The following is a 13,520-nucleotide window of genomic DNA, read 5'->3' on the forward strand; positions in this document are numbered from 1 at the left end:
TCAAGGCAGCTAATTAAAACAGCAACAAAACACCACCACATAAAATTAAAATATAAATGTGGTTAAAATGGCGAGTGTTCAACATCATGTATTTGTCAAGAACGGTGGGAGAGATGGGGAAGCCCGGCTCAGCTGCCGTGTTCAAACCAGGAGGCGCCACACCTCGGAAAGGAAGCGTGTAATTAAGTATACTTAATGCTAAAATTATACAGCCTGGTCCGTTCATTTTTGAGGCACGCCTGTGAGGCTCTGTAGTTCCGCGGGGCTGTGATGGCTAAGAACTTGGGTCTGAGACATGTACGCCAGGGGCCGAATCCCAGCTTCACCTCTCTGAGCCTCTCGCTGGCCCGCTGCAAGACCCGAGTGACAGCCCACATCTACGCGGGTCGCCGTGAGGGTGGCACGGGTCAACCTGAGCACAGAGCCCGCCGTCCGGCCAGGGCTGCTAAATGCGAGCACGGTCATTATGGGCACCACTGGACGGAGCACAGCTGGGGAGGGGAGGGGAGGGGAGATTCAGCTGAATGCATCTGGACTATTGGAACTGTCCTGTCTCTCTCCTAAGTCCTGAATCACACATCCACAAACACAAATACATGGGCAGGGTGGGAATGGAAGAGATCCTTTATACATTTTTCCAGTATAAGTTCCACGTAAGAACCACAGAAATCACGACCCTGGAAATATCCAACACCTTCTGAGATATTATACTTAGGACCTTACAGGATTGTATTATATGTAAGACCTTATAAGTAAAACTTACAGGATAAAACAACAATCTGGGTGGGGAGAAGGGAGCTGCAATTCAAATATAGCTCTCCTTTCACTAATGGTGAAGAAAACCCTCTGGGCAAATGTCTACCTATGTATCTCTGTCTTTCGGTTTTTGCAATGCAAGACTTTCTGTGGGGGGTGGGGGGCAGGGGACAAACTAAGAGCAGTTATCCTGGAAAGAGACCCAAAGATGACTAATGCAGCCGTGAGGCCTCCGCTTTCTCCTGGGCTTTGCCGAGGACGTGTATCCTCGCTGAGGCCAAGCCTCTTGCGATGGTCTAAGGGGAGCCTGGGATTTCCTCCCCTGTGCGTGGGGGCCCGCAGGGGTCCACCCTTGGCTGGGTGTGCCCACCATGCTGCAGCTGCACGGGGTCGTCTGAGCCTGACGAGGTGGATCCTAGATTACAAGGCCTGCTTTTCTCTCAATGAACATGGACAATAATGGGCAGTGGCTTAAAAAGCTTCTGGCAAAGAAAAGAGTTCTGGTGCCTATGTGCCTATAATTCATGGCAGTTTAAAGAGAATACAAAAAATCAAAGAGGTTGAACAACAAGAAAATGGCAGCGCTAACACCTTTCTCCTCATCAGCCAAACGACAAGGGGAAACTGTGGCTAACTGGACCTGGAAAGACCTGACGCAGAGGTCGAAAACCAGGAAGGGACTAGGTCCATGTCAATATGGATTAATCCACCTACTGCTGACAAATTACATGCTTCCCTAAGGAATACATCATGCCCTAGATAAGAATGACACAAAACCATCACAAGGAGATATTTCAAAACTAAACATCTGGAATCCGAAGAGGAATCTACAAATTTCTCTGTTACTCAAAGTCATGGTGGTCCTTTACAAAATCTCACTACCCCTAATGATAAACCTCTAGAAGCCTGTACGAGGTTTCCTGGCACACAGGTCTATAAATAATGTACATGCAGGGGTGCCTGGGTGGCTCAGTCGGTTAAGCGTCCGACTTCGGCTCAGGTCATGATCTTGTGGTTTGTGAGTACAAGCCCCGTGTCGGGCTCTGTGCTGACAGCTCGGAGCCTGGAGCCCGTTGGGAATCTGTGTGTCCCTCTCTCTCTGCCCCTTCCCCGCTCATGCTTGCTCTCTCTCTCTCTCTCTCAAAAATAAAATATTAAAAAAATAATAACGTACATGCATATAATTCATAAATTCACATACAATTCAAAGTTACTTTACATGAAAAACATAATTCATGCACCTATTAATTTACATATGTGACTTAGTCATGTGCAGGTGTAAGTAATTCACAACTTATATGTAAATTCAGCAATACACAAATTCACACGTGACTGATAAACCGTCCGCAGTAGCACTGAATCCTCAACAGGTGCCCTGGTAAGAGAAGCAGTGGGAGACCAGGGACTGGGGACTGGGACAGCGTCCGGGCACTGGGACGCTGCACACGGGTCACTAGGGAAGCACAGGCACACGGAGCAGCCACGGACTTGTGACCTTCACGTGCGTATGCCCACACACTACAGTCCCAGTTACGTGACCCACACCACACCGCCGTCCCCTGTGCTCTGGCAACGTACCTTATAAAAATGCCGTACCAAGTGAACGCTTTCTTCTCTGGCACCCTGTGAAAACAGAGGGAGGTGGGGAGGGAGGGCAGGGAGTCGCGTGAGTTACTAATTCCAAAATTTGAGAGCATGTAAAACAGGGGAGAGGCCGGGCTAATCTCCTTAAATCTATCTAGTGGTTCGTAATGTGAGAGGGAGGGAGGGTGAGCTCAAAATAAAAACAGGGCAAAAGAGAGGTGATTCAAGGTGGTGACAGGGGAAGGTGGTAACACCGAGTTAGGTGGGGGCAGCGGGTTATAAAATATGGCCATGGTGACTCCGTTTTTATACATGTGTGTGTATCTGGAGAGACACCCAGCAAAGCGTCAACTCGGGTTGCTACTTTTTCCCCCCTGTACTTTCCAAATTTTCTCAAATAAACATGAAAAATAAGGGGAAAGGCAATAAAAACTATTTAAAAACAACAGATGCAGGTATTGGCACAATAAACCGTAAGTAAATAAGAAGCGTGCGTGTGTTTGAATATGTATAAAATCTCTGTAATGCAAAAAGGAGAATAATACAATTCCGGTGACAAATATAAGGCCGGTAACTGTAACAGAAACCACACAAATTCAGTAACTAGGCAGGTTCATCGGGCCAGTCTCGGAGGAAGGGCAGTTCTTCTGGAGAGGCATCGGGGCCATTACGCCCTGCTTCTCGCTGGTGCCGCGGACGCTGGGGCTCCGATCCGGATCCAGCAGCTTCCTGCCCACCGCCTCCTCCCCTCCGGGGGAACACGGGCCGCGGGGGCGGGGCCCTCACCTCCAGGCAGGCCAGGTGCACGTCCTTCATGATGCAGCCCGCGCTGGCCACGACTTGCTGCTTTAGGAGCAGGCAGCTCAGCTCCAGCGTCGCCAACCGGATCTTCCCATCTGCACAGGAAACCTGGGTCAGCCTCGCACACCCTGGCGGGAAGCCCTCAAATACAGCTTCTCGCCTTTATCGCTTTGAGGTTAACAGGTGACGGGCCCTGGACACCCAGTGGGGACACGGAGGGAAACCCACGGGCCAACCCCTCCCCAGTCAATGACAACAGAATGTACCCACACCGCCCATGCCAGGTACTCCCCTGCACCCCCTTTATCAGGGGAGAGGAGGCAGGAAAAAGATTGTTACTATTTATTACTGGAGGCTGAAAAAGTGGCCGTCTGTGGTTGCTCTGCTTGGCTGGGTTCCTTCCTCTTTTCAGGAACAAGCACCCCCACTTTCGTTTGGAGAATCACCAACTCCACTCCTGGGCATGCAATTTGGGTGCAGCCGGTCCCTCCCCTCTGTCCCAGGGACAGGCACATCGGCCAGGCTGGTCAGATGCCCTATCTCTCTGGTCACGGTGACTGAGGGAGGGACGGGCGAGGGAGCCAGTCAGCCAATAAGGCTCAATTCCACACCGTGCTGGAACCACCGGGCAAGAGAACCTCTCCTCGCGCTGGGCCGAGAGCAGCACGGGCACAGTGGTGGGGCCTGAGTGGCACCAGACCGGGATCCACACTGGCCACCCCGCACCCTCGCCGGAGTTTCGAATCTTCTGTTCGGGGTTCTACAAACTGCCCACCCCCTCCCCCACAGCCCACCCTTTCCCCCAGACCGCCCAGAGTATGTCTGGCAGGCCCAGAGCCCGAGGAGAGAAGGGCACACACACAGCGGTAGAGTCCAGAAACAGTCTTAACGACTTGAGCTTCGGTACCCGGCTGCGCCTGAAGCCAGCACTGAAGTCACACAAGACCTCAAGTCACACAAGCCAGTAGTTTTGTTTCTGTCTGGATTGCCTCGGCCAGTCTGAGTATGAGTTTCTGTCCATGACCGATCCACCTGCTATGCTACTGTGAACCGGGCACCGTGCTGGGCACTGTACGGACCCCTCCCTCGAGAAGTCTCTACAAAAACCCACCGCTATGGGCACTCTAAAGACTGGGGTTTAGACAAGCGAAGTGACTTGTCCAAAGCTTCACCCCGGGCGGTAGTGGACTCCAGGGGCTCTGAATGCCAAAAGCCCCGTGGAGCACAGCTCCTAGAAGCATCTGTGACTGCCTGATGGGAGGGCACCCTGCTCCTAGGCAGACTCCTCCCTGCGTCTTTAAGCTCGTTTCTGGGGAGACGGCTCGATGTGGAAGAAGGGCCAAGAGAGGAGGAAGTCTCAAGGCTGCAGCCCTGAGGCGCTGGGAACCCTGAGGACCGGGACAGGCTACCGGGAAAAACTCGAGGCAGACGCACGAGTGCTCACCTCCCTGCCCATCCTTTTCCTGCTTCACGTGTCAGGAGGGGAACCGGAGAAGAGGGAAGCATTTACTGGGAGAGGCTGCTTGGTCTCACCTCCGAGGCTCTCTCTCAGGGCCCCACGGGCCCAGCGTGAACACAGCCCCGCAGGCTGTGCCCACCCACCACCCGCCTCCCACCTCCAGCTCTCCGGGGCTCAGTCTCGCTGCTGCCTGCCCCTCCGCGGAACCCCCCTGGCTCAGCCACGACACCCCTGCGGCCGCCTCCAGGCGACTGGGATGTGATCTTCCACCAAGACCCTTCTTCCTTTGCAAGCTCCTGGCAGGCGCAGACTTCCTGCCACTGGCCCCGTTAAGGGGCTGCCGTCCCTCCCCACCCCGGAGGCTCCTCTCCAACACCCAGACCACGCTCTGCCATCCTCAACCCCTGAGCCACACCTGCTGACAGAGCCCCTGCCAACTGCCCCCTGAGCCACTGTCCCCGGGGACGACCTCTGTTCCCCATACTGGACCTTTCGGTAGAAACCGACCCCACCAAGTGCCCTCGGTCCTGAGCCACACCTGTCTCTCTCGCTGCCCCTCTTCTTCCATGTGGGACCCGGCTCAGGCTCCCGTGCTGGCTGTCCCTCTTCATCACCTTGAGATACCTGTAGTGGCCCAGGGCTTGGTCCCCGATATGCCTCTCTTCTCTCCCGTGGCTTTAAACACCACCCCTATGTCTGTGAGTGCCACAGTGTTAGTTCTAGCCCCGAGCGCCCCTGAGCTCGAGATTCTATCTCCTCGTGGAGTCGCAGCAGTCTGGGATGCCCAGCCGTGGCTTCCTGGAAGGCACGAGCCACACCTGTCCTGTACTTCCTGGACCCTCGTCATCTGCACACAGCGGCTGGCATGCAGGAGGCACTCGATCAACATTTCTCCGTGGAGCCATCCCCCCAAGCCTCTGTACACCCTCCCCGAAGTCACGCCGGGCTCTGGCCGCTTCGTGGAGCCCACGCCCCTTGACTTCTGGAGTCCTCACCTGTTATCAAGACTCCCACCCTTGCCCTTCTCCTGAGCCTGACGTGGGCTCGTCGCCTGACTGCTCCTACTGTACCGCTCAGTGGTTCCCTCTTAACCAGGCCACGTCTCCATTGGGCCCGTTTCTGTGCCCTCTCACACACCCTGATGGCCCATCCCCCTGCCTCTGCAGAGAATCCGCCTGGCAATCAGGGTCCCTCAAGCTCAGCACTGCTGATGTTTTGGGTCAGATAATCCTACGTCATTGGAGGCTGTCCTGTGCACTTGTCCTGTGCAGCATCCCTGACCCCTGGGGGCCAACAGTAACACCTCTTCACGTTGTGACAACCAAAAATGTCCCCAGACATCGTCAAACGTCCCCTGCGGGCAAAGGTGTCTCCACTTAGGAATCACTGTGCTTGGTCACCCCTCCTGTTATTTCTAGCCCTCGCCTTGGCTGAGGATCCTCGGCCAAAACCTCAGAACTGGGCTGACAGGTGCCACACGCTGGGCAGGTCTTGTACCATCAAGGGCCCCTGATCCGAACCTTCCAAACTTCCCTCGTGCACACTCTCAGGCTGGTTCGTGCTCAAACGTGGCCTTGGCCTCCCCGAGAGGAGGGTGACACACACTGGCAAAGCTGGCACAAGAAGGGTTGGGTGTGGAAGGAGAAGACAGACAGGGGAGGAAGGAGGAGGAGATCCCGAGGAGAAGACGCGGATGGACAGAGCGGTATGGGTGGCCCAGGGAGGAGCTGAAATCTGCCTGCGCTCTCAGAAAGGCCAGGCCGAGGACCCAGGGCTCCTGGTGCGTGGTCCGGCGGCCCGGTCCCTCTCACTCTACTGCCCCTGTGAGCAGCCACACCCCAGGCACCTGGCTGGGCAGCGTTGTTCATGATCCTGATGAGTCTTTCGGCCAGGAGATGGTTGTAGGTGGTCTTGTCGGCCGCACTGGGCACCGGGAGCTGGATTTGCTCTAGTTTTTCAGGATCCATGCCTGGAACGCACAAAGGGGCAAGCTGTCAGGGGGCCGCCTCATGAGAACCCCGCTCATCCTGAAAGGCGCCCCAGGAGGCGCTGCCCAACCTCGGCGACCCGGGGTCCATCTCCGTGACTTCTGCCACGACCGGTGCTGCCTGAACTAGAGCTCACTGCACAGTTCTCTGAAATGGAACTTGAATCAGTACATATCAAAACGTATCATTTTCTATCCCCACGTGTAAGCTGGAAATCAACATGCTGCCACGCTGACAGGCAGTGTTAAAAAAAAAAAGACAACGCTTTTACATTTTAGTCAAGGATCGTTGACTTGCGTCAACTCATCGCGGCCCAGGCCTGCTCTCTCTGTTAAAGACGGGGCTCGGCGGATCCTTAGGAGGTGCGGAAGGCACGCCAGCCCCGAAAAGTGACACGCTCCCGGACATAAACGGGGGACACGGGAAAGGAGTGACTTCTGCACGACGTGCCACTCGGCCACCTCATGCTAGGCCTGTGTGCCACCAGAGGCCACCCATAATCGGACACATTCCACGGTGGGGGAAACGCACACGGAGACGAAGCGACCGGACGGAAAGGAAACCGCAGGCACGCCCGGCAGGTGCGCCTCAAGCTCCTGGCAGAGAACTCGATGAGCGGGGCCGGCCACTCGATGAGCACACAGACAGTGGGTGGGGGGCACCGCACCAGGCGAGGGGCGGTGTCGGCGAAGAGAGACCGGGCTAAGCGCTCGCGACAGAGAGGCGCAAATACAAAGAGGTCGACGGCGCGGATCTACCTTCAAGTGGCCAAGGAATCCTTTTCCTGCCAGTAAACACTGACGGCGTTTCGAACACAACAGACAAGACATGGGAGAGGTGGCTGTGAAGAGGAAACGCGAGGGCACAGAGTCCAGCTGGGCACTGAGTGTCATTTTCCTTGAAGTGGAACCTGGGGGGCCGGGCGAGGGGAAGACCTGTGAGGGCGACTCCGGCAGGCCAGGTGCGGAGAGGGGCCCCGAATCCTTACCCCCCTTCGAAGGTGGCTCTGGAAAAATACACTTACAGAGACAAATGGTTCGCCTGATCAAAGGCTGGAGAGCTGAATGGATTGTTTGCGCTTGAAGCACGTCTTTTCCTGTTATTCTACCAAAGGGGGAAGGTGACACTTCTCGGAACTCTTGAAATACGGCCCCTTGAGTACTAGATGACGCTTCATTTAGAACCTTGACAAAACAGTGGAGGACAGCACTGAAGAGCTGCTTGTCTGGATTCTAAGTAACTCCTCCACACACGCATTGACGTAATAAACCATAACAATATATCTTGCTTTATTGAATTCCTTCCAGCTCCAAACCAAAGGCTAAGCCATGCCGGGGAGATGACACGGGTGAGGGACGGCCTGAGGGCTGGAGCTGGGCCGTTCTCCCTCTCCCGCCTCACCAGCAGCGGCTTCGTCAAGACACTTGACGGCGAGGAAAATTCAATTTGCAGATTCTAGATCCCATTTTGATGCTAAACGTCTAACTCCGAAGCACGCTGCTTTATTAAATGGTAAAAAGAACATCAAGTGAAATTTTTCTGGCGTCTGTTTTCCCTCCCCAGAGATGTCAACGCCATCCTGACATCGCTCTAATCCTCCCATTTCTGGCTCCCTGGGACCTGGCAGCCAGTGGTTCCAGGGGAGAAGTGCTCCTGGGCCGGACCATCTCTCGGCCCCCTTCAGCGAGGATGGCAGGAGGGGCCCAGCCGCTGGCTCCCTCGGGGACGCGGCAGTGGTCACCAGAACCGGGACAGTCAGGGACTTGAACCGGTTCTTGGACTTCCATGACGAGCTCCATTTTGTCTCTTTCCTATTAGGGCCCCCAGTCCCTGAGAATTTGTCAAAAAATGAGGAAATCTGTGGCCAAATCCTCTCTCGACAGGAAGAAAAACACTCCACGGTTATCGTGACTTTCCTCAAGTGGCGACTCCACTCTCTGTGAAGCGGGGGGGGAGGACCCCAAGGGACTGAAACAGTTCCTTCTACAACTTCAAAGGACCAGAGTCCAGCACAACCTCCCCCTTTAGTTGGAAAGGAGGGCCCAGAGATGTTAAGTCACGTCTCCAAGGCCACAGAGCAAGGAAGCAGCACGGTTAGAATAGGAAGATTCCAAACGTGGACAAGGTCCAGCTAACTTCTAAATGCTCTTCTGTTTGGGGGCCGACTCAGGGATGCGCCACCCAGGGAGGATCCTGAAGGAGCGAGCATTTGCCTCGAGCTTCACAGGCAGCAGCTGCAAGGCGTGGGCAAGAGCTCGCGGAGGGTGGAGGTGGGGACTCTGGAAGGAAGTGACGAGGTAGACTTTGGGGGAAAGGGACGGGCAAGGCTTGGACGCCAAGATCCTGGGACAGCAGCTAGCGGGAGACGACGTGATCCGGTTGTGCTCCTTCATGCCTACTCTGGAGTGGTCTCCACTGCCCCCCGGCCACTCAAGGCGATCCGTCTCCTCAAGGCACTCTTCCCCACACTCTACGTGAGGTGGATTTTACCGCCGGCCAACAGGGAGACAGAGAACGGGATCGACTCCGTACGACACGTGGCAAAACTTTGCAAAAACCCCTCTGAACGTCTCTGTTCCTTCCCCAAAGTTCCTCCTGGGCCAGGTGCCTCACTTCCTCCCCATCTCTCTCTTTCTCCCACCGTGGCCTCTAACCACCACCCCCGCCCCCCGCCGCCCCATTACTCTGAATTATCCCATTCCAGACCTTGGCTTTCAAGGCCCGTGTGGCAATTCAAAAGCTTCATTCTTCTGGGTTCAAACCAATTAGTGGCTGAGGGTTGTTATTAACAAGGCCAATGTCACGGTATGACCAGAACATGCATGTGAACAGGAAAACGGCGCACATGTGTGCATGGACACGCACCCCCTCCACACACCCACACACACACGCACACACACAGGTTTTAGGCACTAAAAGGCAGATTTTGTTGCAAGCCTGACTGAGTTCCTCTGCAAGCCATTTCCAAACTCCGACTGAAGTAAACACTGTGGATAATACACTGTCCTATTTGCTTCAACCCTTAAGTGATGAGCAATAGAGAAATTCCACAGAAACCCAGATGTACTTCACATGGCCTGGGAAGATGTGCGAGCACGTTCAGACTTCCAGCAGACCACACGCTTCCGGGTTCCCTCCCCGCTGGGGTCAGATCCCTCTCTGTCCAAGTGAGTCAGAAAGGGTCTCCCTCTGCATTATTTCCACCCAGGGACCACGGGGTTGGGGGGAGGGTGGGGACGGAACTCCCAACTGACCCAGCAAGTCCGAAATGGAAGGCAAGGGTGTGGCTCCATGATGTCAGAAGCTTCCCCTCTAAGTTCTGATTTCTGGATTCTTCCTCCTTAGCAATAGCCCCCATCTGGGACAGGGGTGGAAAAGACCCAGACCAAAGCTCCAGAGAAAGATGGAGACAGACAACCCTGGATAAAGAGACCACAACGGCACCGGGTAAGTGATGGGCAAAAAACTTGTTTTCTTTTGGCCGAGGTCTCCTTGGCTGTAGTCACGCAAGCATTGCCAGCTTTGGAAAACTATAGACCCACTATTTCGAAAGCTAACCAGATGTTGGGCCGATTTCCAATGTACTTCCAGTTCTGATTATGTGTCACTGGAGATCCAGAAGGATGTTTTGCCAGCTCTCTGCATGGCGAAAGCCTCCCTTTATCCTGTTACCTCTCAACCTTTCCCATACCTCTCATCTGTGTTCCAGTAACTTCTCAGCAAGATAAAACAAAACCCAAAAAGCCCAAGATTCCTCTCGGGTAAACAATGATAAATGGAGGGTGCGAGAGGGTGGTGGGTGGAGTAGGGAAGCCTTGAAGAACACGCAAGCTGCAGAACTCACCCCCCTCCCTCGGGCCAGGCCTCTGCAGACCTGACAAAGGAGAGACGGCTGCATTTGCTATTACAGATATGAACCAGAATTCATTATGTGGCCCAATTGAATCACAACGAGTGCCTTCCTCCAACCGGTCAACCCTTTCCACAGTGGGGTATTCATTTCGGTGCAGCATCTAATCTATTATGATTTACTGGAAGGCCTGAGCTAACATTTGGTTTTTATTAACATTGCTTTTATGTTAAAATTGTCTTATGATGAAAAATCTATCGGAGAGAGACCATTTCATTAGGGGCCCTGTTTGGAAGGTATGGATCTAGAAGAGAGAGGCTGAAGGTTAAGTGCGGCTAACTGGCTAACTGCACGCTGCCTAACCAAAAAACCAGCCGACCAACAGCCAAAAGACCCCCATCAAATGCAGACCCTGGGCCCACAGGCCAGGGCTGGAGCATAAGCCAGATGGCAGCTTCCCACTAGGCAGTTTCCTTTGGGGTCCCCCGGGCACCGGGCTCCCAGGTGCCACACCTGAAGCATCCAGCTTCCTCTCCAAACCTGCTCGATGGCCCACGCTCGCTGATTCTAGAAATGACACCACCGGTGGCAGGGTCAGGGACCCGGGCATCACCCAGATTCCTCCTTTGGTGCTCCCTCCCGTCCAAACCAGGCAGGACTCCCTTCCCCCAGCCCCGCTCCTCTCCTTGTCTCCCCATCTTCGTAAATGGCCCCACACAGTTGCCCGAGTGTCCCGTTCACTCTATCAGCGTGTCCTATTTCTAGGTTCCGAACATATCATAAAACCTTCCAGTCTTCTCCATCTCTACAGCCAACATGCTGATTCAACCCACGTTAGCCCTCACCTGGACGGGTGTGGCGGCTTCCCACTGGGCCTCCCACATCCCCTGCAGCAACCCTCTCCCTCACCCGCCTCGTCTACTTTCCACCCGGTAGCCAGACTGGTCTTCAAAGACGTCCATCTGATCATGTCACTCCTCTACTTAAAAGTCCTTTAGGGTTTCCCACTGCTCTTGGAATGAAATCTAAATTCCTTTTCATAGCCTTCAAGGCCCTCCGAGATCTGGTCCCCACCCGGCTGGTCAGTGCCTCGCTCTGCTTGGCCTCACTTTCTGCTCCTCAAACCTACAAGCTCTCGCCTACATCACGGCCTTTGCACGCACTGTTCCCTTCGCCTGGACCACACCTGCCCCGGATCCTGGCAGAGGGGACTTCTCGCCCTTCAGGCCTCCGCTGTCATATTCTTTCCTCAGGCCAGCGTCCCTTGACCCCCCTAGCTAGTAACCCTCGCACCACCACCACCACCACCACTGGTGCATTCTCTGTCACAACACGACCTGATTTCTTCTCATTCACTTGATGGAGGCTCATCAGATTGTTCCAGTGCCCAGAACGACGCCTCGCACACAGGAAGTGTGTGGCACGTACCTGAGAGATGACGACAAAGCCCTTCGCTTTCACCTCCTCGACACTGCCCACACCTGCCCATTATCTCTCCATTCTGCCCGTCTTCTGGCTGAACTATGGTGAACCCTTTCTAAGGGGTGCACAGAGGTCAGATCAGTTCCCGGATGAACCCACCTTCAGCACCCCCCACCCCAGCCCATAGGATGCGGTTCACCGTCACTGCCCACCCACTGCCCGCAGACTGGCTCCAGCCCATTCCTTTCTCTGGGCGCCCTGCCCACCCTCGCCTGCTGCCCGCCCGCCTGATGAGCGGACGGCGGTCCCAGCCTCGGTCAGCCTGGAGTCTGTGAGCCCCCAGGCTGAGCACGCTGCCCGGCACACAGCTGTGCCCTTAGTAAGTAACTGAGTAACTTCAGGAACAAATTCTTCGTGACTGACAGTCTTTCAGAACGAAAGGAGATTAGAGACAAAGCGGTCACTTTCAAAAGAAGGTAAACACGGAAGCCATGTAGATTGTGCAACGCTTTCCTGCCTGAACAACCTTCGGAGTTCCCACTGCGTCAGAACACAATCAAAGCTCCTCACCGCCGTGTGTCCCCGCTTGCCTGTCATACTGCTGTCACCTCCCACCCCTCTCGCCCTGCTCCCTCCACAGCAGCCACAGTCACGTCTGTGAAAGTATGTGTTTGGGTCTGTGAAAGTATGTGTTTGGTTCACCACCGCATTCGCAACATTAACCACAGTGCCTGGCATCTAATAAATAAGGCTCCCGAGATCTCTGCTGGGAGGCTGAGGGAAGAAATAAATGAATAGCACCAGCAGGAAATGGAAGAAGGAATTAAATTCCCTCAATTATACACTTCCACTCTTTTAAGAAGAAATCCCCTTCGATGTCGAGGAGGAAGGGGAGAGGAGGAGCCTCAAGAAAGAAAGGGAGGCACCCCAGGCAGGACCTCGGTGGGGTGGTCCCTCCAGGGCCCAGCACTGGATGAGGGAGCGCCTCCCTCCCAGGTACACAGCTCCGGCTCCAGGAAGGAAGCCCTTCAGGAAAGCCAGCCACCAGAAAGACAAAGTGCCCCTTGGCCCCCTGGAGCCTGGCATCCCCACCCCTAAGACGACACCTCCCCTGCTGAGGCCCCGAGCTCGGGCTACCGGAAAGAGAAAGAGCAGCCCAGCGAAGCCGCCGCACGGCCGAGAGGCGATCAGTCAACACACTTTGGCTGAGTGCCGACCGGCTGCCAGCCATTAAGTTGGGTACCACGGTAGGCCATCGGGACAGACATGGTCTCTGCCTTTAAAGACCAGGCAGTCCGGAATGAAAGCGAAAATATGGAGAGAAAAAGAGATAGAAAAAGTGCCACAGGATCTCCATGGAAATTTAAAAAGGTCTGCTCCTCACAAGACGTTGTTAGCTGAGGAAAAGACAAGTCACAGACTGGGAGGAAATCCTTGCGACACTCATCTGATAAAGGACCCAGAACATATATTAGTAAAAAAAACCCAAAAACTCAAGGCTCAACAATAAGAAAACGAACAACCCGTAAAAAAATTTGACATGATATTTCGCCAAAGAAGACACACAGAAAAGGGGCGCCTGGATGGCTCGGTTGGTTAGGTGTCTGACTTTGGCTCAGGTCATGATGCTACAGTTGTGTGAGTTCGAGCCCCGTGTGCT

The 13,520-nt window shown here is 54.6% G+C and overlaps 1 protein-coding gene across 10 annotated transcripts in view; it reads right to left on the bottom strand.

Moving 5' to 3' along the window:
* Positions 1-13,520, bottom strand: part of CLEC16A (C-type lectin domain containing 16A) — a 201,831-nt gene that overhangs the window by 114,011 nt on the left and 74,300 nt on the right. For all 10 annotated transcript variants that reach the window (XM_042921638.1, XM_042921640.1, XM_042921637.1 and 7 more), the window contains exons 13-15: positions 6,447-6,569; positions 3,127-3,236; positions 2,335-2,379 (exon numbers count right to left, since the gene is read on the bottom strand). In XM_042921638.1, coding sequence (XP_042777572.1) covers positions 2,335-2,379; positions 3,127-3,236; positions 6,447-6,569 — 278 coding nt within the window. The remainder of the gene's footprint in view (positions 1-2,334; positions 2,380-3,126; positions 3,237-6,446; positions 6,570-13,520) is intronic.

The sequence above is a fragment of the Panthera leo genome, chromosome E3 (assembly GCF_018350215.1).
Source record: "Panthera leo isolate Ple1 chromosome E3, P.leo_Ple1_pat1.1, whole genome shotgun sequence".
Classification (NCBI taxonomy): domain Eukaryota; kingdom Metazoa; phylum Chordata; class Mammalia; order Carnivora; family Felidae; genus Panthera; species Panthera leo.